Source organism: Rhinatrema bivittatum, chromosome 3 (assembly GCF_901001135.1).
Source record: "Rhinatrema bivittatum chromosome 3, aRhiBiv1.1, whole genome shotgun sequence".
In the NCBI taxonomy this organism is placed as follows: Eukaryota; Metazoa; Chordata; class Amphibia; order Gymnophiona; family Rhinatrematidae; genus Rhinatrema; species Rhinatrema bivittatum.
This window is the reverse complement of record NC_042617.1, coordinates 523,092,195-523,116,618: the sequence shown is the minus strand read 5'-3', so window position 1 is coordinate 523,116,618 and position 24,424 is coordinate 523,092,195. Positions and strand designations below refer to the sequence as shown.

The 24,424-nt window shown below is 42.7% G+C and overlaps 1 protein-coding gene and 1 long non-coding RNA gene across 8 annotated transcripts in view; one reads left to right on the top strand and one right to left on the bottom strand.

The window, feature by feature from the left end:
* Nucleotides 1-24,424, bottom strand: part of OTOF (otoferlin) — a 773,648-nt gene that overhangs the window by 117,191 nt on the left and 632,033 nt on the right. For 5 of the 7 annotated variants that reach the window (XM_029596247.1, XM_029596250.1, XM_029596254.1 and 2 more), the window contains 8 exons: nucleotides 17,656-17,817; nucleotides 11,949-12,068; nucleotides 10,320-10,481; nucleotides 7,832-7,994; nucleotides 6,659-6,729; nucleotides 4,095-4,124; nucleotides 3,081-3,206; nucleotides 1,629-1,695 (listed from right to left, as the gene is read on the bottom strand). In XM_029596247.1, the coding sequence (XP_029452107.1) occupies nucleotides 1,629-1,695; nucleotides 3,081-3,206; nucleotides 4,095-4,124; nucleotides 6,659-6,729; nucleotides 7,832-7,994; nucleotides 10,320-10,481; nucleotides 11,949-12,068; nucleotides 17,656-17,817 (901 nt within the window). Of the gene's footprint in view, nucleotides 1-1,628; nucleotides 1,696-3,080; nucleotides 3,207-4,094; nucleotides 4,125-6,658; nucleotides 6,790-7,831; nucleotides 7,995-10,319; nucleotides 10,482-11,948; nucleotides 12,069-17,655; nucleotides 17,818-24,424 lie in introns of all 7 variants that reach the window. The other 2 variants (XM_029596249.1, XM_029596248.1) reach the window with 1 other exon arrangement.
* Nucleotides 669-15,000, top strand: LOC115088212. The gene is made up of 3 exons (XR_003855723.1): nucleotides 669-728; nucleotides 1,662-1,879; nucleotides 14,783-15,000. It is a non-coding gene; the product is annotated as an uncharacterized LOC115088212 (long non-coding RNA).

Below are 24,424 nucleotides of genomic sequence, written 5' to 3'. Positions count from 1 at the left end.
TGAGAAGGAGGGCGCGGGGAAGACCCAGGCGAACAGGACTCCGATGCTGGGAAACTCACATCCGAAGCCCTTACGGCTGGCAGGCACAGGAACAAACATCTAGGCAGGGTCAGAGACAGGCATCAAGGCAGAGACACTGGACATCAGGAACATCAAGCAGAGACAGGACAAGGCGCCATCAAACATGGAGGACCTGGATCGGCTAGGTTACAGGCGACTGAAATGCTCAGATCCAAGGCCGAAGACAAGCAGGAGTCAGAGTCACGGACCGGAGTCAAGGCAGGCTGAAGACAAGCAGGAATCGGAGTCACGGACCGGAGTCAAGGCAGGCTGAAGACAAGCAGGAGTCGGAGTCACAGACCGGAGTCAAGGCAGGCTGACGACAAGCAGGAGTCGGAGCCACGGAGGACCTGGATCGGCAGGGTTACAGACTACTGTAGAGCCCAATCCGAAGGCAAAGACACAGTGAACAGAAAGTCCTTAAATACTGGAGGTAGAAGGCAACTCCCTGGGAGGAGCTTGCCAGGACCGCCCATCGCTGGTCCTATAACTAGGGTAGAGAGCTGCGGGCCAGCCCCTAGGGAAGGGCGTCGCCCAACAGGAAGTCCAAACACTGAGGCTGCAAGCCACCGGCATGCCTCAGGAGCAGCTAGGCCTCTCAGGCCCTGGAGCAAGTCCTGGATGATGCGCAGGCGAGGCCCTGGCTTCAGAGCGGCCTCTGGAGGAAGGTAAGAGACCTCCTGCAGCGCAGCAGCAGGGGGGAATCGCAACATTCTTAGCATGAAGCTACTCAGGTTTATTTAAAAGATTTGGACGCCGATTCACTAAAATGTGGTAATCTGCTCTCCTGCTAATGCGTGTTATTTAGAGAAATAATGGGGTGCATGCCTGGTAGTGCGCATTAAAGAAGCACAGGTTACCAAGCTTTAGCAAATCTGCTCCTACATGAGGTTCTTGTAATACGAATGTAAGCATTACTTTTTAAAATGTAATTTGGAATCTTTTTTACTTTTTCGCTTCTCTGACTCTTGTTCCCTTAACACAGACATGAGTCAAAACGTAATTGTGTTGGCTTTTTATTATTATTATTATTATTATTATTATTTTGTTCATAAGTAGCGCTTTTTGCAGAAAATGTTTTTTCATTTTGGTTGGGAGAGGGTTCTGATTACAGAACGACAGCTGAATGCTTGCTGTCGGATGACCTCCTACCTTTCTGTTAACAGTAAGTGACTGTTTCTCTTTTTATGAAGCTGTAAGTGATCTAAAATATTTTTAATATTCTATCCAGTCTTCTATTAGCGGAATTATTCCTATACAATGGGATTGGTCTTTTTTTGTATTTAGTAATACTCTGATACCGTTGCATTGTCAAGTCTCAAAATCTTTACAATGCAGAAATACAGTATTTTCATTTTAATAATATGAAATTGAATCAAAATTACAAAAACATGTGACTGACTATGCTTGCCCTTGATGGCTCTGTTGCTACTAGGTAGCCCCAATGTGATGGAGCTTTGTGAACAAGAAAGGTGGAAAACGATGCAAAGATATTATTTGAAAGGCTCTGGAGTCTATTGCTATAGTCTCTCATTTACTGGGATCATGTTTTTCTGTTATGAAATTACCATCTGCGATATCCATTTCTTCTTTTTCCTCAGCCTCTGCCGCTGCTGCTTCCTGTTGACGCAGTTGCTGGAAATGTAGCAAGAAGCCATGAGTTAGAAGCAAAGAAAGCTTTGTGGATGAGCTGAAAGACCTTGGTGGCCATGTTCACTGTCTGCCACATCACAGAAAGGACTGTGTATGCATACATGTACGGTCCTATGGTTTCTTAGACTGAAGGAGACGTACATTCCTTGGGTCCAGTATCTTTTGGGTAGGGCTTTGTTTTCCATTATGTGAACTAGGTGGTCACCTTGGGTGCCAAATCTTTTGGGGCATGGCAAAAAACCTGGAAATCTCCAAGAGCTTCCTGCCCATTTTTAAGGCATGGTACCATAAGAAAAAAGGGGATTGATGCTGGGTAGATTACCCAGAGAGGGTAATTTTCAAAGGAAAATGTACAGGAAAATGTAACATACTATCGTTGTAATTTTTAAAGGCCCATTTACCTGTGTTAAGTGCATGTAATGTGGGTAAAACCTATTGACAATATCATATATTGTAGCAATTTTCAAAAGCCTTCTACTTAACTTGGGTAAATGGTCTTTTGAAAATTGCGATGATAGTATGTTACATTTACATTTTCCTTTGAAAATTACTGAGGGGATCTCTAGTGGCAAGAGGATGGTAATGAAGCACTAGGGTAACCCGCACAGAGCAGTGGTTACAAAATGATCAGGAGTGGCGCAATTGCCTCAGGACTCTAAGAAAGCATTGGGTTGGGCCATCATTAAATGGATTTTGGGCATGCTTGGGACATAGTTGAGAAGAGAGTTGAGAGGTTGGGTAGAAGACAAGGGTGAGGGGGAAATTGATGTTAGGTTGCATTTCAAAATGTATAATATATTAGGGGTTTGCATTTGGATTGGTTTGCAAACAAAATGAAAAATGCAATCATCACCCTCATTTTGTTTCCTTTCATTTGCAAATGACATTAAAACAAATTCCACAAAAAAAATTAGGATTTTTTTTCTTTCAGTCAATAGCATGCACTATTTCCCAAAATGGAAAAAATGATAGAAAGCTCTCCAATGACCTGAAACCTGGCCAGAAACTTCCCCTGAGGCAAAAGTTTTTGGCCTGCACATCCTTAATCTATATGCACACCCAACTAAAGTGAATGATCTCAACTGAGCAGAATGATTGGCCATTTTGGTCTTTATCTGCTGTCATTTACTATGTATTTTCTCCCATATCAGTAGCAATTCTCAACCAGGGATCACAGACCGTGGTTCATTCCAGAGCAGGCCCTTCAAATTTTCACTGATGGAGAGACATTTGCAAAGATTACATAGAAAAGGTTTAAACCTATCAGCTTTATAAAATACTGCATATACAGGGGCCCACGGCAAGCAGTCAAATGCCTCACTTTTTCGCAGTTTTATGGTGGTGCCTAAGAGGAACTAAGGGCTCACCTCTTTCAGGGTTTCAATAGAGGCAAAGTACTTGGACCACCAGTCCAACATGCTCTCATCTGGTTCCTCTTCCTCAATTTCTTCTCCTTTCTTTTTCTTCTTTTTCTTCTCTTTTTCTTCTTCACTCTGCCGCGGTGAGAAGGAAGGCACGGAGTGAATAAGGAAAAGCATATGTGTCAGTATGATAGTAGATTTTAAGGGAGATAGAGGAAGTGAAACCACGAGTGAAAGAGTAATCGCATGCATAAGAGAGGCAAGAGAAAGAGAGAGACATGTAGAGACTGAGAGATTTCAGAGAGAGGAACACGGCAATTCGTGGGTAAATGAATAGAAAGAAGGCAGTGAAAAGGGCAAGAGGAGGACTGAGGAAGCTGGAGAACTGGAAAATGGGCGAGTAACAAAGCGGGAGGCAGAAAAAGAGATTGGAGAGAATGGCAGTCAAGGAGAAAACAATATCACATATTATAATTCTGAGAACGCGATGAATGCACTGGCTAGCGAGGCAGCACATTTCTTGACCTCACGTTGCTCTTGCACAGTCAGTGGCAGAGCATGAACACTCAAGGTGCTTTTGGTTCATGATGTAGTATCTGTATCCTGGGTACAATCAGTTGAGTTTATCAGTCTCTGACTTGGAGACTTGGGGAAGGTTTCACAACAGGACACTAATTATGTAATGATGTCAGCTCATTTAAGAAGAGCATGCAGGCATCATATGCCTTACAGAGTTACTGAGTGTATAAGTAAAAGGATAAACTGAGCTGATGTTTGCTCTAAGCCATAAAGCAAGCCGATTTGAGCACACCTGAAGGCCTTAATTTTACAAAGGAATAATATATTACTAGTGGGATATTTCAACAGTGTAAGCTTGTCCAAAAGATGAACAGTAGCCTGCCTCCCTCCTTCAGTGCATCCTACTATTGTTTGGGGATTACACAGAACAATAGGTAATGGCAGAAACATAGAACAATGTAAAATAATAAAAAGCAAACAAACAACAAAACCACAACTTACCACATCAACTTTAACAACAGCATCAGAGTTCTGTCACACAGAAACAAAACAAAATGGGAGGCAAAATTCAAAATTACAAAAAAAATAAAATAAAATACAAACACAGCATGGCCTTTACAGCTGGACACAAACACCAGACAAAAAGAACATGCAAGGGCTGGAGAGTGAAAATTCAACTATGGAAGGCACTGGTGATCTGGGTGACTAAAACAAGCTGGTGATCTGGCTGACTAAAACTTGTCAAATCAGTCAAACTTGCTGATGCAAAGCCCAGTTGCTAGACTACCAATCAGGTCCATCTCTTTTATAATGCTAGATGCCTAAGTAACCCAGAAGTTAATTTTGGCCAAGTTTGCACAAATGTTTCAAAACTGCAGCTGGTAGTATCTATTAGGGATGTGAATCGTGTGATCGATCATCTTAACGATCGATTTTGGCTGGGGTGAGGGGGATCTGATCGTCTTAGTTTTTTAGGTTAAAAAATCGTTTTATCGGGGGAGGGCGGGAAAACCGGCACACCAAAACAACCCTAAAACCCACCCCGACCCTTTAAAATAAATCCTCCACCCTCCCGAACCAATGTTTTAAATTACCTGGGGTCTAGTGGGGGGGGGGGGGTCCCGGCGCGATCTCCCACTCTCTGGCCACGGCTGCGTTAAGAGAAATGGCGCCGGTGGCCCTTTGCCCTTATCATATGACAGGGCAAAGGTAGCGCTGGTGCCATTTTGGTTCCTGTGACCCGACGTCACGAGTGCAGGAGATCGCTCCCGGACCCCCGCTGGACCCCCAGGGACTTTTGGCCAGCTTGGGGGGGCCTCCTGACCCCCACAAGACTTGCCAAAAGTCCAGCGGGGGTCCGGGAGCGACCTTCTGCACTCGAGCCGTATTGCCAATATTCAAAATGGCGCCGGCGCTACCTTTGCGCTCACTATGTCGACATAGTGAGGGCAAAGGTAGCGCTGGCGCCATTTTGCCCTCACTATGTCGACATAGTAATGCAGTCAAGTAATGCAGTCAAGTAAGGCTACCGCGTGTCATTAGAAGGGTTAGCCACCCCTCCTGACCAATATGATATGGCCTTTGAGGATGCACTTCCGAGTGGCTATGAATGTTTTTGAAAGGAGGGAATGTGGATATTTATTTATTTTATACTTCTATACCAACTTTAAAATTTTAGCTCAAGGCATTTTAAAACAAAACAAATTACAAATTTGAATTAAACAGCATGACAAGAACTCTTAAGTCTCAGGGTGGTTCGCTATTAGGTACTGTACATCTGGGTCATGTGTTACTAATACAATTAATACAAACATAAATCAGTGTAGATCCCTACTGGGTCTCTGCTAACAGGATTAATCCATCAGGATAGGGAGAGGGAAGTATGTTGTTTGGTTTTCAGCTCCTCCATGAGGGCTGCTGGGTTGGTTGCTGCCTTCTGCTATAAAAAGCAGATCCTGTGGTATTTGTGGATTTCTTTTGATGAGATAGAAGTGTTCGTTTTAATTATTTCTTTTTCCTTCTTTTATTTAATTTGAGAACGAGGAACCTCAAGACCCAATGTTTGGGTTTAGAAGGTGTTCTCTTAGCCTCTTGGTAAACAGTTTCTATTTTTTAAGTTCTTGCAAAGGAGGTTTTCTCCACCCCTTCCTTCTATGTCTTTGGATTTTTTTTGAGACCTGGTCCTATTTTCTGCTAGTCATCTGAATTCCCAGTGCCAGAGGAATTCAGCCCTTACTATCTGCAGACATTTTAAGGAGACTGTGACATCCATCAATGTCCCTGAAGAGGAAGAAGAAAGTAAAAGAGAAAAGTGACGCCCATCCAGTGTATATCCACTTGAAATACCACAGATACTCCAGAGAGCATTTGGCAAGTGCCATCCAGGTACTAAGAGGGAATGGAAGAGGTTAGAGAAACTTTAAGAAGTCTAACCAAGACATCTTGAATTGAAGTATCATCTAGCCCACTCAAGTATCATATTCACAATTTGGGAAGAGGTTTTATAATGGCCCCTGAAATTGGGAAGGGATCTGGATGGGAAGATCATGTATTACCAACGAGAGTCACAGATTTGCCTAGGAAGTAGCACTTCATGTAATAAACTGCTTGAAGATGGACTTATCGAATATTACTTGTATCAAATATTAACTTAGTCCTTCAGTAAATTTATGTTGGAACCTCAACATGGTCTCCAGTGTGGTTTTAACTAAGGATATATTTATGGACTCTAAAACAACACCCAGGGCCTTGGAGAAACAATCTTTTCCTCACCTGTACAGGGAATCCTGGAGTGCTGTGGAGCTTATTGAAGCTTATGGGATGTGAAGACAGCTTAAGCTCCAGGGAGCTGAGGTGTGCCTTTGGACTCCTGTAGAGGGTCCCAGCCAAGTGGTTATATTAGCAAATGAGTTTCATTGAAAAACTGACCAATCAGTAAAAGGCCTAACCTACATGCCAAGTTATAATGTATATTGAATAAAGAGAGAGGTCTTGTAAGGGGGAATAACTATAGGGCAAACCAAATAAAACACAACAATCAAATTAATTCCTCAGCTAGTACTCACGGCTTCCAGTTTCACCATGGTCTCCATTTTCTTGATGGGCACCTCTGGCTCCACATTAACAACAATTTCACCTGTAGGATGAGAGTAGTGGCCTCCATTTGCCAGTGTCATATAGCCGTTCATCAATTTTGCTAGACAGAAGAGGGAGAAGGATAGAACAAAGGACAGACTCAAGAGAAAATAGAAGATAATGCAATATGAATGCAAGAAAGCAACAGAATACAGGACGGCCAGAAGAGATGAAAAAGATAAAAAATAATGAGCCTTGAAAGGTTAGTTCTTGAAGAAGTAAAATCTATTTCAAACTTTGGCTTGGGAATTATACTGCCTCTGCTGAACAGGAAGTAGAATATTGGAAATATGTGAATACATATTCACAATGTAGCAGTAAAGGCAAACAATGCAACATGTATTGTCAGGATATAATCATCTCAGCTACCGCCAATATGCATACTTCACAGTCCTGGTTTCTAACTCCCATCTTAATATAGTCTGGTCCTTAAAATCCTATGAAATGTATTGGGAAGGGAGTTAAATAGTAAGAGCACATCGAATCTCAGGATGACCAAAGAGTTACATTTGCAACAGCCTAATCTCTCATAGGAGATCCAGTACAGAAGGGAATAAACGTGTCCCATGCTTGGAAATGTAGAGGCTGAATGTAGGTATTTATGAAATGTGAGATGCTCACTCTCAGGCCCAGCTGAAGTGGATTATTACTATCAGGACCTATACAACTAAATGTAAAGATGAGCTTTCAAATGTAGTTGTTGATGCCAAATTATAAGAGAGTTTTCACTGAGAAATCTGGGAAACTGGTGGCCATACCGGGGTTTAAAAAAATGCCAGCTGTGGAAAGGCAGGATATACTGCTAGCACTGCATCTTCTCTTAATGCAGAACTGTCAAGTTATCCAGTTCCGAGAAAGAGAGTTTAGGCCAGCCCTGGATTTCTGACGACTCCATCCTGATGTATTATGGGACCGGTAGCACTAATTTCAATGCATAGAATTAGGGACTACAGCTAATACACTGCTTTGGGATGTAAGTTAAAAAAAAGGACTAGCCAAAAAGTCTTCCTGCTGGAACTTGGATTCATGGCAGCTCTGTTAATATAGATCTTGCAGCTCATTACTCAGCCACAAAGAAAAAAAAAAGCCCGCCTGCACAGTACCTGTGGTGTTCCAGTGCTGAGATTTCTTATCTGGAGGCCTGTAGATAAATTTTCGCAGTGAGCTGACTGCATGGGAACCAACAAGAGTGTACCTGCCAAATGCCCGACAGTCCACGACTCGAATATTGAGAGGTGGGTGAAGAAGTTCGTTCTCAGGCAGGTCCTGGTAGAAAATTCAGACAAAGCTATCTGTGAGACTGATGGATGAGAAAAGGCAGATTCCAGTAGTTATATCTTGAGATGAAGCATCATTAACTCCTGGATTTACGTTCTAGTGATAATGGAATTTTCTCTTGTGAAAAAGCGTGTTAGAGGATCCCCAAACTGTCCCTTACTAGCAGGCTTCAGAGACTCAATAGACCTGTGGGTGAAGTCAGAATAGAGCTGGAGTGGTAGAATGTATGGCATTTTTTAAAATATATGTATATTTTCTCTATATATGTCTTTTGTTCTGTTATAACATTCTACTCAGGCAGCTGGCCTGGAGGTGAGGGTGCGGACAGGGACAGGGAAAATCATCTTTTATTATTATTCAGAATGTGCTTCCAAAGCTCAACATGACAAAAGAGTGCCTGGGGAGGGCAATTTTCCATGGTTAGAAATGTTTTATGCATGCAAATGGAGATCTTTGAAAAAGACCTACCCTTTCCATGAGGAAAGTAATGTGTACAGTGCTGCTACATGCATAATGTTATGCACAGATAGGAGAGGCAGAGTTTGGAAGGGGTTCACACTTATGCATGAACTTTTGGAGTTTCAAATGCATGCGCCTATATTTTTTCAGAAAAAAATTCCAGCCAAATAGGAGGTGCAGGGCTGTGTGGGCACTTTTCCTAACTCAATTTTCAAAGGGGACTCTTTCTCTTTGAAAATCGGCATAGAGTCTGTAGGCATGCATTACTTGCAGACGTTACACTTCTGTGCACAATAGGAAAGTCGTCCCTCAGAACATAACATGCAAGCTTGCCAGCCAGGGATTTACAGCAAACCAATTTTATAATAGTTGAAAAAATGAACACTGTAGGCCCTTACTGTTGCAGATTGAGATTTTGAAAACCTCATCTGCTTTAAATAGAAGTACTTCTGTATATATTTTAACGTGGCATTTGTAAACGATTGTAACTGTGCTGTGATGTCATCGTAGGAATGTTGCTCCACATATGGAGCCACACTGATGTCACTGCAGGAACTGCACTGATATTACAGTATCATGTTAAACATACAGCAAAGAACTATTTCTATGTACTGATTGCATATTTATCAAATAATAGTTGGGGGGGGGTAATTTTCAAAGCCATTTACACTCACAAACCCCAGTTTTATGCATGTAAATGGGTATTCTACAATTGACCTGAGATCATATAAAGATAGGCCCATAACCCATTCCGAGGAGGGGGCAGTTGGGTAGAGTTGCCACTTACGTGCAAACTTTTTAATTTTAACAAGCATGCATGTAAGTGTACATGAGTGAGTTATTCCCTCCATAAGGAAGGTGAACGTTTATTTGAGTGAATGTGTGTGTGTGTGTGTGTGTACCCAGCCAATTATCCGAGCATTGTCAGAACAAACTTGTGTGGGTGTAAGTTCACTTCGAAAATACTCTATACAGTTGGCATGTAGAATGTGCACGCAGACTTTCCTTCTATGTGGGCTGTTTGAAAAATTACCCTCCTCAAGTCTGTAAATTTATACCACAAGCACAGAAAACAAATAGCACAAGTATTCAGTTAGTAGATCACTATCGTAAAATCTCCCATCATCATACATACTTGTGATTTAAAAAATGCTAGTATACTTTGTTTTCATTTAACATTGGAATTAAAGCATATTAAAATAAATAAGTATGAAAGAAATATACTACTTTTGTACTTTTAATATTATTTGTGCCATAATAGTATACGATTAAGAATACTTCCAGTATTTTACATCACTTAAATTAGCATACTTTTTATATTTAGGGTTGACAAATGGCTCCAGATTTTCAGAACAGGCTGATCCAGCTCTGGTTTTCTCCATTGCATGCAGGGACTTGTAGTTCTGATTTCTCTATTGCATTTCTTTAGAAGAGCAAGGCTACAAGTCCCTGCATGCAATGTGGTAAAAGTTGGACTACATCAACCTGTCCTGAAAACCTTGAGCCAGTTGGCCACCCTATTTATATTGTACCTATACTCATGTTAGATATGCTCTATTTCAATTATTTAACACTTCAGAATCATTGTATTAATGGTATCTTAAAAACAGCACAGCAAACTACCTAGGATAAATTAATGCGAGCTTCAATTGACAATAACACCCTCTGGACAGGTCATTTACTGTTTGGGCTAAAGGTCTAGAGTGAATGCCTCCAGGCAGGCCATTAACTACCAGTAACCGCCCTGTCCTTTTGAGTTTATTATTAAAATGAAAGGAAAACTTAAATCACTCCACTCATTGTTATGGATCTAAGGGATCTAGACTCTGTGGCACAGGACCAGCAGGGACTCACCACTTCAAACCACTTGACCAGTGTGCTGAAGTTGGGGTTCTTTTTGTAGTTCTGGATGAGTGCTGACTGAACCCCCTTGCCAGCACATTCAATGTCCACCCTGGGCCTGTCCACCTGGGCCAGATTTACTCTCTTCAAGTCCCTCAGACCCCAGAAGAGGATCTAGAAACAACAACAGGAAAGGGAAACTTGAAAATTAAGTCATAACGAGTATCGCAATAAACAGGCCTTTCGAGTTTAGTCTTCTCCAGAGGGTTTAAGAAGAAGAGAACTGGCTAGATCACATCTTTCATAAGAGAGAAGGTGATTGGCAACGACAAAACAGCATGGAGGACAAATGTTCCTAAACATATCAACAGTCAATGCATGCGACTCTGCTATCCAGAGTCTAACATGCCTTACGTGAAGTAGTAGAGAGAAGAGCAATTTAGGAACTAGCATGTGGGAAGGGAAGGGAAGGTACTGTATAAAATAAAGTCTTACACTTTTTTTTTAAAATAAAACTTACTTTTATATCATAAACATGAAGACTGGAGCTGATCCAATGTGGATCAGAGGCAAGCGCTGTGCACTGGTGTGCGGAAGACCTTAGTTTGATTCTTAGGATTGGCTTTTGCTCACTGAGCTGTGGGGTCTGGGGATGCTGCAGAGGCAGTGTTCACAGCCCCTGGGATGGAGGAGTCTGTGGGTCTTGGTCAAGAATGGTCACTGCGATGACTGGGCTTGGGAAAGTTATAAAAATAGAGGAAATACCCTGGGGAGCTACGACTGAAGGCTCATGGTGCCATTGCCCATCAGAAGCTGATCTTGCTTGATCTGAAAGCCCAAAAGTTGCAGGAGGAAACTACCAGGTGAAAAAATACAAATCAAAAAGAGAGGGCAATAGGTGTCGGCAATGCAGATCTAAGCAATGTCACAGAGGGGCTGAAAAAATGTAATTTCGGGTTACAGCCCTAAACTCTGTCCAAAATCTGGGAATTTTCCAGATACTTGAAGTTTTTGGATTTTGATTCTACACCATAGTTATCCAAAGCAAAGAAAGGGTGGAAAAATGGCAAAGCAACTGGTATTGCAAACTGGCGAATCTGGGGTAAGGCTTAGGATTGTGATTGCTCAGCCCATCTCTAGCAGAGATCATGGCTACTAAACCTGGAGACCAGTGCCACCATTCACCATTTGAGCGTCAGCGAGCCACTAAACCTGCCCTGTGCTCAGTGCTAAACTGCAAGCTCCCTATCATTGTAAATGATCCTGTACAGACTTATGTGCCTGACCATGCTCAGCAAATAGTAATCATAAGTTGCAATATTTATCTAATCATGTATTTATTAATAATAATAATAATAATAAATACATTTGACAATAGAGATGAACTGCATTCTAAAATGTCAGAGTTTTTTTCCGGCTGGCAGAAAGAGAAAGTATATAAGGAAGTATCAATTTTAGCAGTTCCACCTGGAGTAAAGGAATATCTTTCACAAGGAAACTCTGCTTCATCATCCCTATCCCATTGCCCTGCCTCTCTTTCATGATTTGCCTCTGCTGTCATTCTGGCAACGACTGTGTCCTTCAGCAAACAGGGACAATGCACTGAGACAGCAGGAACAAGGAAAGGAGTCACTAGGTTACCTCAACCCGATATTTGCTCAGGACAGGGCGGATGCCCAGGGGCACAGGCAGGATAGGGCCTCGGTCCATATCCGTGGGGCCGTCGATGGCAGGCAGATCCGATTTCCCCGCTGGGCCAATCTGTAACACATTAAACAGTGCTCAGTATCAGGTGGCGCATCCAAACCTCGTGTGCAAGCCTCTTCTTTAGTTTAAAAACAAAACAAAACCAGTTAGTCTCTCAAGCACAGGTATCAGGCTTGTTCAGGTCACAAATCCTACTAGAGCTGAAAAAGGGAAGATGAGGTTCAGCAGGTCGGGCACAAGCTTCCTAGTCAGGAGCTGGATTACTAGAGATGGCTGCAAGTCACAAAGGAGAGGCCGAGCCCACTGCCAGCGCGGATGTTCAGTGCTGCTTTCTTGCACTGCTATGAACCGCCTTGGCTGCAATCTAGAAGGCAGTGTAGAAATGTCAAATACGTAAATAAAATCAGCGCTAAAAATCCCGACAGGCAGCGGTCAAAATTCTGTATTTGACTCTGACCCCTGGACTGGCACAGCGAAAGTTGTTTTTTTTCCCCATGCTGTGCCTCTGCGAATAACGTTTGATAATAAATATGACTCAAAATGTTCGGTTTTCCTTAGTGAAAAAAGCAAATTGGAAGAGCAAAATTATTTCCCTTCATCACAAAACCCAGTGAGAACGAACATGAGAAGCAGGGACGAATTTTGGATAAAATGCTAAATTTCACCCAAAATTGCTAAAACTCAACCACCAAAGTTTTTGACCCTAACAAGTGACTAAGTGGAAAGCATATAGATAGGTTGCTCAGTGCAACATAACAAGCCTTGCATACACACATTCGACTCTCTTATTTTCTTATCATTTCTATGTAGACCTGGGACGAGAATGCCAGGGGCGCCGCTGTGTTTTAATGCATCTCTGGCTCCCGTCCTGCTTACACTGCAGCCCAGGGGCATTAGTGCTCTGCTGCTTATCACATTAGCATAAGTTCTTTTTACCTCGCTCATTCTTCCTTTTCCCTAACCCTCTTCTTTGGTTTCTCTGCCTCGTAACCTGTTTCTCTTCCCTGCTTGCTCTCTCATCTCTGTCTACTGATCGCTCCCAGACTTCTCTCTGATTCTGCCTACCGTCATGTGTAACTTTCATGGAGGCTGCCCATTGCTTTGGCATCTGAAGCCTGCTTTGGGCGTGCTTTGATAGCAGCACACCGGTTGAAAGGGAATCAGAAAGTCCAGACGTCCAACCTTAACTACCAGATACAAAACATGGCTACCAATTTATAATCTACTAAGGGCACTTTGCAAATCATTCAGACACAAAAGAGAAGAACATTTTTTTTAGAGAACAGGGCTCAGAGATATTAGATACTATAGCCAGGAAGGAAAGGTAGAGAAAGAAAACCAACAGTAAAAAGAAAAATAAGAGAGAGCTATTAAATGGATATTTTTGAAACATGGTAATTTTGTTCTATTGAGATATCTTAGAAGCTTGCAAAACTAGTTACAACAAAATGTTAACAAGTAAAACAGGCTTTGAGCTTCTGTTCCACGTCTAACAGACACTCGTGCCAGACTAGCCAAATAGCTGTGTAGGATGTAGGGAATCTGGAAAGCATTTTCAGTTTTTGCAGGCTGGGGTCAGAAACAGTCAGCAAGGCTGCCCCGATCGTTCCATCATTAAAAGGAATCTGAAAGCAGGAGGGGGACATAAACACACACACACACACACACACACACACAGAGACATGCATGAAGCGAAAAAGAGTACTCAGGGGGTCCAGACTCAGGGACTTCAGAAACAGAGATAGGAAACTAACAGCTTAGCATGAGGACTGAGGTCTCTCCACAGAGGCAACATTGCAACTAGAGCATCCCTAATCAATTATCATGCCCCATTAATGTACCACTGTCATACTCATCCCATGCTGTCTTCCAGGAGGTTGAGCTAGCTACGAATGCGACACTTTACCATAGGAGCTATAGGAATAATAGCACAGAGGGCAACTCTCACAGTCATTTAGCAGGGTAACCTGGCCTGTCTGCTCATTGCCTCCCTCAGTCTGGTTCAAATTACGCATGGGCTTCCACAGCACAAATACATTTAGCCAGAGTAAGGGGAATTATTCTTGGGGATGGGAAGAGGATAGAGTTGGGATATGACTGGCGTAGATGTGATGTTCAAATCTGTGCACATTGTTTTCCAGCAAATTATTGCCCTCAGAAAAAGCAGCTGCAAAGGCCACTGATAAGCAGCAGTTTTCAAAGGGTAACTTCCCACATGGCTTCCCTTTGCAAATTAAGCTGCAATGCACATGCACAGAACGAACTGGCAGGTTTTGCAGCTAAGCGGCCTGTCTGAAAATTGCAGCCCCCCATGGTATGTCACGTGGGCACTCCCCAGGGATCTATTTTCACAACAAGCTTCTCTTTAAGAAGCCTTGGCAGAGAAGGGCATGAGGGCAATATGCACACCCCATACTCAAAGAAACTGCAGGCAGAATAGGTGCATACAGCTAGCAGAAGGGTGACATTTCTGCAGTTCTGCACTGACCCAACAGGATAGCTGTAGGACAGAGGTCAGTGAAAATCTGAGCGGGCTGCAGGATTCAAGTTTTGGAAACGTCTTTCAGGTTAGTGCTAAACAGTTAAATTAAGAAGCACCACTGATGGTACCCGTTTTACTTGCAGATACATAAATAAATATTTCTGCAGATATAAACCTGTGTAATAGATGTGAGGTGATTTGGATCATAATACTGTGGCAACACAAGTTAATAGGATGGAAACATTATACTAAAAGTTTGTAAAGTGCTTTTCTTAATCCTGCACAGAACCGGAGGAGAAGGCAGAGCTGTGCTACCAACAGGATCGGTGCCGGTAGAGGGCAATGGAAATCTGAGCGGGTGAAGGACTCAAGTTGTGGAAACTTTCCTTTCCGACGGAGTAATGGACTTCTAAAAGCAGTGGAGCCAGAAGACTCTACATAAAAAAGACTGCTATCATGAAAGAAAGTTACAAGTAATGAGAAGTCTGAACGCTGAGGAAAAGAACTGGATAACTGAGAAATGCTATTTGTTTTTCCTGTTACAAAAACCAGTAAGATTCATTTGATGAATACATAAGTTAATGTAATTTTCATGATTAAAGAAGAAACAACTTTTCAATTATAAATTATATAAATACAGTTATATCTTCGGTTAAAACAAATAACTGTTTCCCCCTCTCTGTTTGACCTTTGCCTGAGAAGCTGGTAAGTGGTTACCAAAGGGAAACAGAGGCTGAGGCTAGTTTACATGAGGGACGGCTGGTTTTTTAGGCTTCTTTGGTTGCTTTTGGATATCTTAAACAAGCTACCGTTTAGATGACAGCTATTGTTAGTAAAGATGGCAAAGGTATAAGGGGACTTGAAAGATCCCAGCTTGCCGGAAGACAGGAATCCTGGTCCACCCATACCTGGATGATTAGTTGATCCATGCAAAGTCCTTTGAGGGAGCCAGGTGGCTTCCAGGAGGATGATACAGTGGATGTAGGAGCTGGGTTGGATTGTCAAACTGGATAAGAGCAATCTGCAACCATATCGACACTGCCAGGAACTGATTGTACAGGGGCAGTGGTCTCCAAAGGAGATTAGTTGATCCATCAGTTGGTTGAAGGCTCAAGTGATTCAGCTAGCTTTGCTGAGGTTTGAAGACCGATTGAGCAGCAGCTACTGGAACCTGGTCTGGCCTTGCCTGCCCTGCCTCCTGGACTGCTCTACATCTTGCCACTTTCTTTACTTCCTGACACTTCGCACATCCTCTCCTTTAGGCCGATACAATAAAGCCGCTCAGAAAACGGGAGCTGTGTCAAGCGCCCGCTTTCCTAACCTGCGCCCAGCCACCTCTACGGGCACGCGATAGAATATGCAAATAAGGGGGTCGCACTGCCAAGGAGGCGCTGGGGACAAATGTGTGCCCCTAGTGCCTCCTTGGCAGCAGGTGCCCAGGAGAAGTGGCTGTCAGCGGGTTAGAAAAACAAGACGCTCAATCTTATAAGCATCTGTTTTCCTAACCTGTGCTCTGGGCAGGCGTTAATTTCTGAGCATAGAAATGTACAGATTGGGCGCACTTGTTTTTCTTTTTTTTCGTATCTGGGGCGAATAGCTAATAGCCTCATCAACGTGCATTTGATTGTGATGAGCGCTATTATTTCACGGGGGTTGGATGTTCGTTTTGGACACGCTAATCCCCTTATGGTCAAGGGGGTTGTGGACGTGCGACCAAAACCCATATCCAATCGCTGTATTGTATCGGCCTGCTTGCTAGGGCTGGCTGACTCCAAGTTCAGCTCTCCCTCCTCCAGTGTGTACGCTGAAGAATCTGGAGCAGCACCAGGGCTTGACCTCTCCCTAGATCTGGGTAGGAGGCTGCAGAGATTCTATGTCTATGGTAGTCACTGAATGCTGAGCCCTGGGGAACAGAACTGAATATTTTTTAAACAGGACAGCAAAATGCACAGTGTTGCCCTAGTTGGCAAGTACTAGTACACGCCAGTAGAAAAACTATTAGGGAAGCCAGTGGTTAAGAGATTATAAACACAGTTTATCACTAGATGTCAGTGTTCTGTTACATTTGCGCAGGCTGTAGCTTACGACTCTGGATGCAGGCTGCACTTTTGAGGCCTTGATATTTGTTTGTTGGACCATCACAAAGGTTTTCTACATAGAAATTGAATGTTGGTGCCTTGCAAGTCTCTTCCTTGTCACTGCGGCAGAGGCATACTAAGTCACCGCCAGGAGGAGGTACTGCAATCCTGCCTCATGGGAGCTTTATTTTACTGGGCTAAGCCCTTCAGTGATCTAATCCTCATAATGTCCTCTGGACACACATCTTACTGTGCAGAAGGGTAAATGCCATTCTGTGTCAGAGCCTGAGCTTACAGTTTCTAATACCAGTCAAGTGACCAACGGCTCCTCCATGCACATGAGAATGGGTAAGGCAGCCTACGCTCTCTGTGCTTCAGTTCACCCAGCTGTAATAATGGAATAATATTACAAACAATGAAGTTGCATAAAGATAATGGCACAGGAATACATCTCTACAACACTTAAAATTCCCTACTGATTCCTATCCAGCGGAATAGGACTGAGGAATCCTACAGTCCTCCTTTTCACTTTCTGTCAGAGGAGGGCAGAATGAACTCCAGACTTAACGCATGCAAATGAGTTCCCCACCTCAACTCCACCCCAGGAAACGCCCTTGTCAAGTACAAGAATAAACAAGAGATCACTTCTGCACCGAATTTTATATGCACAAGCCCCAATGTAATTTTCAAAAAGCTTTTGCAAATTACCTGCTATATATTCTGAAACATGAAATGAACTCTCTTCCCTACATTATGTACCACACTTTGCAATATTTCTTCTTGTAATGTGCCTTGTGCCTTATTATTGGAAACGGTGGAATATCAAATGAATACAAATAAATGCATTATAAAACACTTCTGAGGTACTGTTTAGGGGAAGATGATCTATAGCTCTGCATTTATTGTAATTATTGCCCTTTTGCTTCCTTGGCAGTAACTGTGTGCCAGCAGAAGACAAACATTGAATGCACTTGGTGTTAACAGCACTCCAGCACTGCTCGGGTTAAAAATCACACTTTGCACAAGCTGTCCAGACTCAGTTCGAAGCTTTTTTTTTTTTTTTTGCAATTATGGTAGTTACCTGGAGGAGCTCAAAGGCTGCGAGGAGGTCTCCGGCAGTGGAGTTTCCCCGATATATCTGATAGTACTCCAGCTGAGGGGGGAAGCGGGGCGAGCAGTACCCCTCGTCTGCCATCTTCACCACTGGCTTGGCAAAGGTTCGGCCCATGAAATCTGCCTTTCCCTGAAAGGTAGAGACAGTGATTTTCAAAACCGATGGGAGGTGCACTCCCTGACCACATCTGAAGACTAGGGAGGGGAAGCTCAGGAGGTGGTAAGGAAGAGAAGGAGGGACAGCTGAAAGGTGAGAGAAAGAAGAAAGCCAAAAGCAAACAAAACAGATTTAGATTGAGAAGTTCAGGTTAAAGGGAGTGAGAAACAAAGAGAACAGAAGAAAAGTGTGAGAAAGTGATGGAAAAAAAAGGGGATTTGGGTTTGCATCCTCCAGGATGCCAGGTCAACCTCTCTAGAATTCATTAAAACCGACAGTGATGCAGGACCGGTCACGAGGGATCGACAGCCAGGTCCCATGTCCTGCATGCTCCCTCTGTCTGTTCTCGTTCATCTCATCCAGTTTAACATCCTTGTGGATATATTGCAATATTTTTAAAAATAAGAAGTCCCCATAAACAGATTTACTGCTGACCAAAAAACGCACACTCTTGTTTAATACAGTTCCCAATCATGGCAGACTCCCCCAGATGTTTATTTTTTTTTTATTATTATTATTATCCATGGCCTTCACGCTAGGGAATGAAAAATGGTTATCACTTTGGTTGGCACCTGTCAAGTTTGTGATGTAATAGAAACAACCATTTCTTTAGAAATAAAAAATCTTTCCCACACCAGGAAAGAACTTCATGGGTCCTGAGGTGCTGTCGATCAGTCCGTCTTACAGAATGGCGCCTGGATCCTGTCTCTCCCGGCACACGGCCTCTCAGTACTGGAGGAAACAGGAAGCGCGTCTGCCCTGCAACAAGCTGGGCAGGCCCTCAGCACCAATCGACTGCAGCCTATGGGACTATTTAGGCTGTGTAGCAGCAGGTTTTTAAAAATAAGCCTGTGCTGCTATGGTTCATAAACTCTGTTTGTTGAGGTTTTAAGCACATAAAGTAGTAACAAGAAGATATATATTTATATAGCTTTTAGAAAATGATCATCTTAAATCAAAGTCAAATTCGGATGGTTTCCCCTCTGCGATAACATCTTGCAATACCCCAGTGGGATAACATCTTGTCCTCAGTTTTGAATTTCCAGTTAGGGAATACCCCCTTTAACATCTTTTGCATTGGTTAAGCCGTGATTCCAGAGACGGCTTAACCGTGATTTGCTTCACCTTTCCCCAAAAGATTCAAAGCTCTTTCCGGGCGCACTGCCCGATCTGTCTGTGGGTGAAAAGTTCAGTGACGCACATACCTGTACCTGCGGATTCTGGTTGCGTTTCTGGGGGCAGAGAGTGGAACCATACCCATCACTCTGATTGTTCAAACCTACCTGCATAGTTTCTGATGGAAATATTACATGTGGAGAAAGCAGGCACAGACTCTGCGGGTTAGTTTTCCAGGGGCAATAATCAAAGCAAAAATCTGTGTGGCCTTTTGCTTGGATTATTGGTGCAAACCCCGTGGTTAGAAGTCCCCACAGGGCCTGCACAAACACGGCCAGTTTTGATTATTGCTTCATAGGTTGGGTGATTGCCACAGGCTACAAACAATGGGTGCCAATGATAAACATTCAAAAGCTAGAAATAGCCAACACATCGTTTTTTTTGTTTCGGAATAAACTGCTAAACAGAATGTGGCAGGAGGCCACTGGGAGAAAAGCATGGCAAATATTGAAAATCATGGAGGAAGACAATAATTATGGGAAGAAGTCATGAAAAATGGAAGAGTCTTCCAAATTCCAAGAAAAAAACAAAAGAAGAAAAATTAACAGAAACAGTGACTTCTATAAAAAACCTGAAACTGAATCACCTGTCAGCAGAACTCCATGATGTCTTTATTAACTGTAATTCAGAAATCCCTGTCTGTTGCTCTCTGTGTAATAACCTTTTCTCTTAAACAAGCAGGACAAAGAAAAGTATCATAAATTCTCAGATCCTGTTTTTTTGTCTTGATTTCTTAAAGTAATTATTTTTGGTCTGGTAGGGCTTTCAGCTACACTGGGGCAAGCCTACACGAGGATTTGGCCCCGTTACCCTTTGTTCACAACTACCCAGGGTTTCCCCTATTCCCAGCCTCCTCCTGGTCAGCCCAGACACTGCAGCAAGAACCCGTGGTCTGAGTCACAGTCCTGCTGGGTGCATGTTGATGCTAACCAGTAGGTGTCACTGACAATAATATCTGGGACTCCTCTCCCTTCTGGAGGCCCTGAGTGCCACCTCTGCAGCTGCCTGAGGAGTGGAAGCTGAGCTCTGGAATCAAATCCCTCTCATCACTGCCTCTGAGCCGCTGTCAGATTCATTTCACTGATTAACCTTTACGTTACCCTGCTGAGAATTCAAGATTCATTGCATATCTTACCGAATCTCTGTCAAACTTTGAAGGCTGCGAGTGGAAGCCGTGTCATATTTGCAAAATAAAACAGCATCCCTGTAAGTTAAATTACTTATGGTACTTGCTGCTTTGAGCTCTCAGCATTGAAATATTACCTTTTCAAATAAGGAACTCTCTCTTTGGCAGAAGACTGGTGTTCTGTATATTTACATTTATTTCAGGGGCAGCAAACAGCTTCTACTGAAAGCAATAGCCTGCTCTGCATCTGTGAGATAACTGCCTTCAGCCCCAGTTATGTGTCTTGAGGCAAAGGCTGGATGGGACCAGAAGTCAATTTAAATAATCTCACAGTAGATCTAGGAGACAGAGGGGGCTGGTTCAATAAGGAAATGTGAGCGAGTGTAAAACTAATTTTTTTTTTACTTGTATGTTTTGCTATTTGGTTTCCAAGGAAACCATGCCTCTTTTCCTAAGAATGTGATACTCTCGGCATTCCAGCTGAGCCTCTGCTTTCTAGAAGCGTTTGCCATCGCCAGAAGTACAGCTTTCAGGAACATGGCTCTGTTGAGGCGTTCGGATCCTGACCTGTGTTCTCCTCCTCCCCCTCAACTATCCTTTCCATTACTGGATTCCCAACCAGCTCTATCAACACGTATTCAGCTTTGAGTGACAGGGAACACCAGCAGTTTCATCGCTAGTGCCTCTGAGCTCTACCAGTGTGCCTCAGCCCTCTCATGCATAGTCTCCAAGTGTCATGCATTTTGCTGAAGTCAACAATATGTTCAGTACCTGCGCTCTGTATTTTATAGAATCCCCAGTATTGCCTTTAGATATCTACCTGGACCTGCCCGAGCCCTGGCCTATCTCACAGCACAAGTCCCATGTGCCATACATGATATATACAGTGTTGCATTTTGCAGCCCATGGGAGAACCCCGCGAGTCACGCTACTTCCCCCGACGCTGGTCTTCAGCTATTCCTGTGACGCGACAGGATACCGCCTTGATCGCTGCCCTCCTTAGGCACGTGCATGCCTGACAGCCATTCATTTAAAGGGCCCAAGGTGGGAAAAGGCCATGGCACCTTCTGATGACATCATCATCCCTGGGCCTATTTAAGGGCTCCTCAGATGCTCTTCCTTGCCTCAGCAACAGGTCCAGCTACTCTGTAGTGCATGTTGCCAGCCTGTTGCCTCGTCGGCCCAGCCTGATCCTGCCTCACCCGTCTAGTTTGACCCATTTTCTGTTTCACCTTCTGGTCTCCCAGTGCTTCAGATGGATACCTGGTATTGACCTCTGCTTGGACCCTCACCTTGCCTGAAAGCTGCCTTCATCTGACACCAGCCTGGACCTCATCTCGACTGATAGCTGCCTGCTTTGACTATAGCCTGGCCCTGGATTCCAATATTTTGCCTGCTCCCAAAGACCTTCACCTAAGTCTTGCCGGCCCCAGCACCTAATGGCTCAAACTGAGGGGAACGAGGACTGGTATAGGTGAAGCCTCACTTGGTCACGGTCCACCTACTGGTGGTGAGAACCTGCAGGGACCTCTTCCCACAGGCAGAGCCATTCTCACCCCAGTCCAAGGATCCACAGATGCAACATACAGAAGAACCTTCAGCTGTTTAAGTCCTCTTTCATTTTCTGTATTTTTAACTATGTTGTTGTTACTGGCTTAAGAGGTTTCTATTTGAAAAGGTTGAATAATCAGTAAATTCCACACGCTAAGATATTTAGTCACATTGCACTTAGTAAGAAAGTAAGAATGTTTTCTAAAATGCCAAGGGCTGGGAGAATCCTTCCCAACTAGAAAATGAATGGGTTGAAAATATAGTCATTAAATGAGGGTTACTAAATGAGAATTTGAAAAAAAATGTGAGAACCCCCCCCCCAAAGTAAATAAAAATGAACTCTAGTTCACCCTTAGTTTGAACCAGATACACAAGCATGCTGCGAGCTATGAGATTTCAGTATGAATAAACACACGTGTGTGATTCATTCATCAGAGCCCGGTGTGTGGTAGTTGTAAGTTAGCATGACCAGCTGAACCCAGGAACATTGGAAATGATATTTTTCTTCACTCCTATGCAGTTTTTAAAGTCACTTTGTTGAACTTTCAAGGCAGTACAAATAAAAGTTAAAGCACGATCAATTTCACCTGTGTGCCTTTTGGATGTGTGCACATTCTCTTATCTGCACATATCGGCTGGGTCCTAATTTACTGCCTGTTCATTCAGCCTTAGTTGATGCGGTGATGCCTTTTTATTATAGACTAAGAGCCTAAAACAGTACTGCAGATAGAAAATTATGACTTTTTCTGAATGAACTAGTGTCAGTAGCTATTGCTCTTTAACTTAAATTCCTCTGTAGTTATTACTTTAATTCATTAATAGATTAAGGACATGATTTAATTAATAAATATGTCTATTAACATGTGTTCACTGTATTTTTGCTTCACTTTTTGCATGTTCATAATACCTACAGCCAAGGGGGGCACTAGGCAGCTTGCTGCCAGATGGACATGTGAGAATTCTGCTCTTTCAAGAAGAAGCCAAAAATCAGTAAACCCAGCAAGTAAAAATTGCAGTCTCTTCAAAATACTTATCCCAAGAGACAACTGTTATAGCCAGTGGTAAACTGGGCAAAGGAAAAGTAGTTATTCTGGCATCCACACAGTGTTGCACTGCTCATGGAGTCATCTGGTCATTCTTATTTGAGGATCCAGCTCTATGACAGAACATTTATAAATAAATGTTTTAAGGATTCGAAATCTCTAGCTTTGAATCAGAACTTGAGCTCTGAGCTTTGATCCTTCTAGAAAAACATTAATACTTTGGCATGGTAGATCAATGCTCAGTAAATCATCTGAGCTTGCCTTGAAACACTTGTGCAAGAAAATGCATGGAAAATGCCCCCATATCTGAATTTTTTCACACCTTCTCCCAGCCCTGCTAGCCATTTTTTTTTTCACTGCCAAAGGGTCTGATAAACACAATTCAGAAATTCAGTGCTAGGGGATAGTGCTACAAAGTTAATGATATTTAAAGGGAAAGTCTCACAAACTACAAAGTATTTAAAAAAAAAAAAAAAAAAAAAAAAAAAAGAATCCTTACCTGCAAATTTGGTCTCTCACATATAATTGTATGCTTAAATTATTATTAATTTGATCGCAAAATATTAAAGTGTATAAGAGTAATGAACTGGGAACAGGAAGACATCCATCACAGCCTCAAATGGTGCTGGAGGAGGCATAGCTGAACGTCAGGAACCAGATAGCAGAGCATCGGAGACACTATTTATTGGGGTAGAGTATTTGATTACAAAAAAAGACCAAAATATTGGAAATACTTGACAGTAGTTGACTATTGAAACATAAAATAATCTGCAAGGCTGAGGAATGCTGTATAGTGCAGGAGATAGTGCTACCAGTGGCAAGAATAAACTCTCCTGCCTGCCTTGATAGAAACCTCCTTGTATACAATAATGTCAACATAGGGAGTTAATTACCACCAATGCCCTAGGAACAGCATCTCAGTTTGAAATGGAGGAATGTATGATTTCAGAGACAATCAAAATCAAGCAGCAACATGAATGAAATACCGAGAGTAAACAGATTCACTTTAGATACCCAAAATTTGTAAATTACAAAAAAGAAATACTTTGTGAGACCTCCCCTGTAAAAGATTATATCTAAAATGAATTATTTCAGAGCCTCACACCTCACTAATACTAACCCCAGGAAGAGGTCACTTCTCTGCTAGAGCTTGGCACTCTCATTTTTAGGGTGATGAAATTTAGCAAGACACCTGGGACTATGTACTAAAGGTCTTCTTTTATTTTTGTGTTGATGAGAAATGGCTTAGTACCTAGGCCCCTTTGCCAGGAATTGTGGGGGACAGGAAGGGGTGAGCTGCAACAGGGATATGCTTAAAATGCCTTTAAAAAAACACTGCACCTCAGGGCACTTTATAGCCATGAACTTGGTGGGAAAAAATGCTGTCTTTTTTTTTTTTCCCATCAAAAAGAAAGGTTGATGATCTGATAATATCAAAAGGTATACAAAAGGTATATAAAATATCTGGAGTTTCCCCAGGCTATCCACAAGAGGCTGTGAGTTTCTCACTGCTGGCTGCAGCAGACCTACAGATCATGCATGGAACCTGCAGCTTTTTCTTTTTTTTTTGAAATTGTTATTTTATTGGGTTTGAACAGTAAAACATAATAAAACATAATACAGAACCACAGCACAACACCAGCTGATAACAAGAACAACATACAGCAGGTCCAGCGGTAGGATC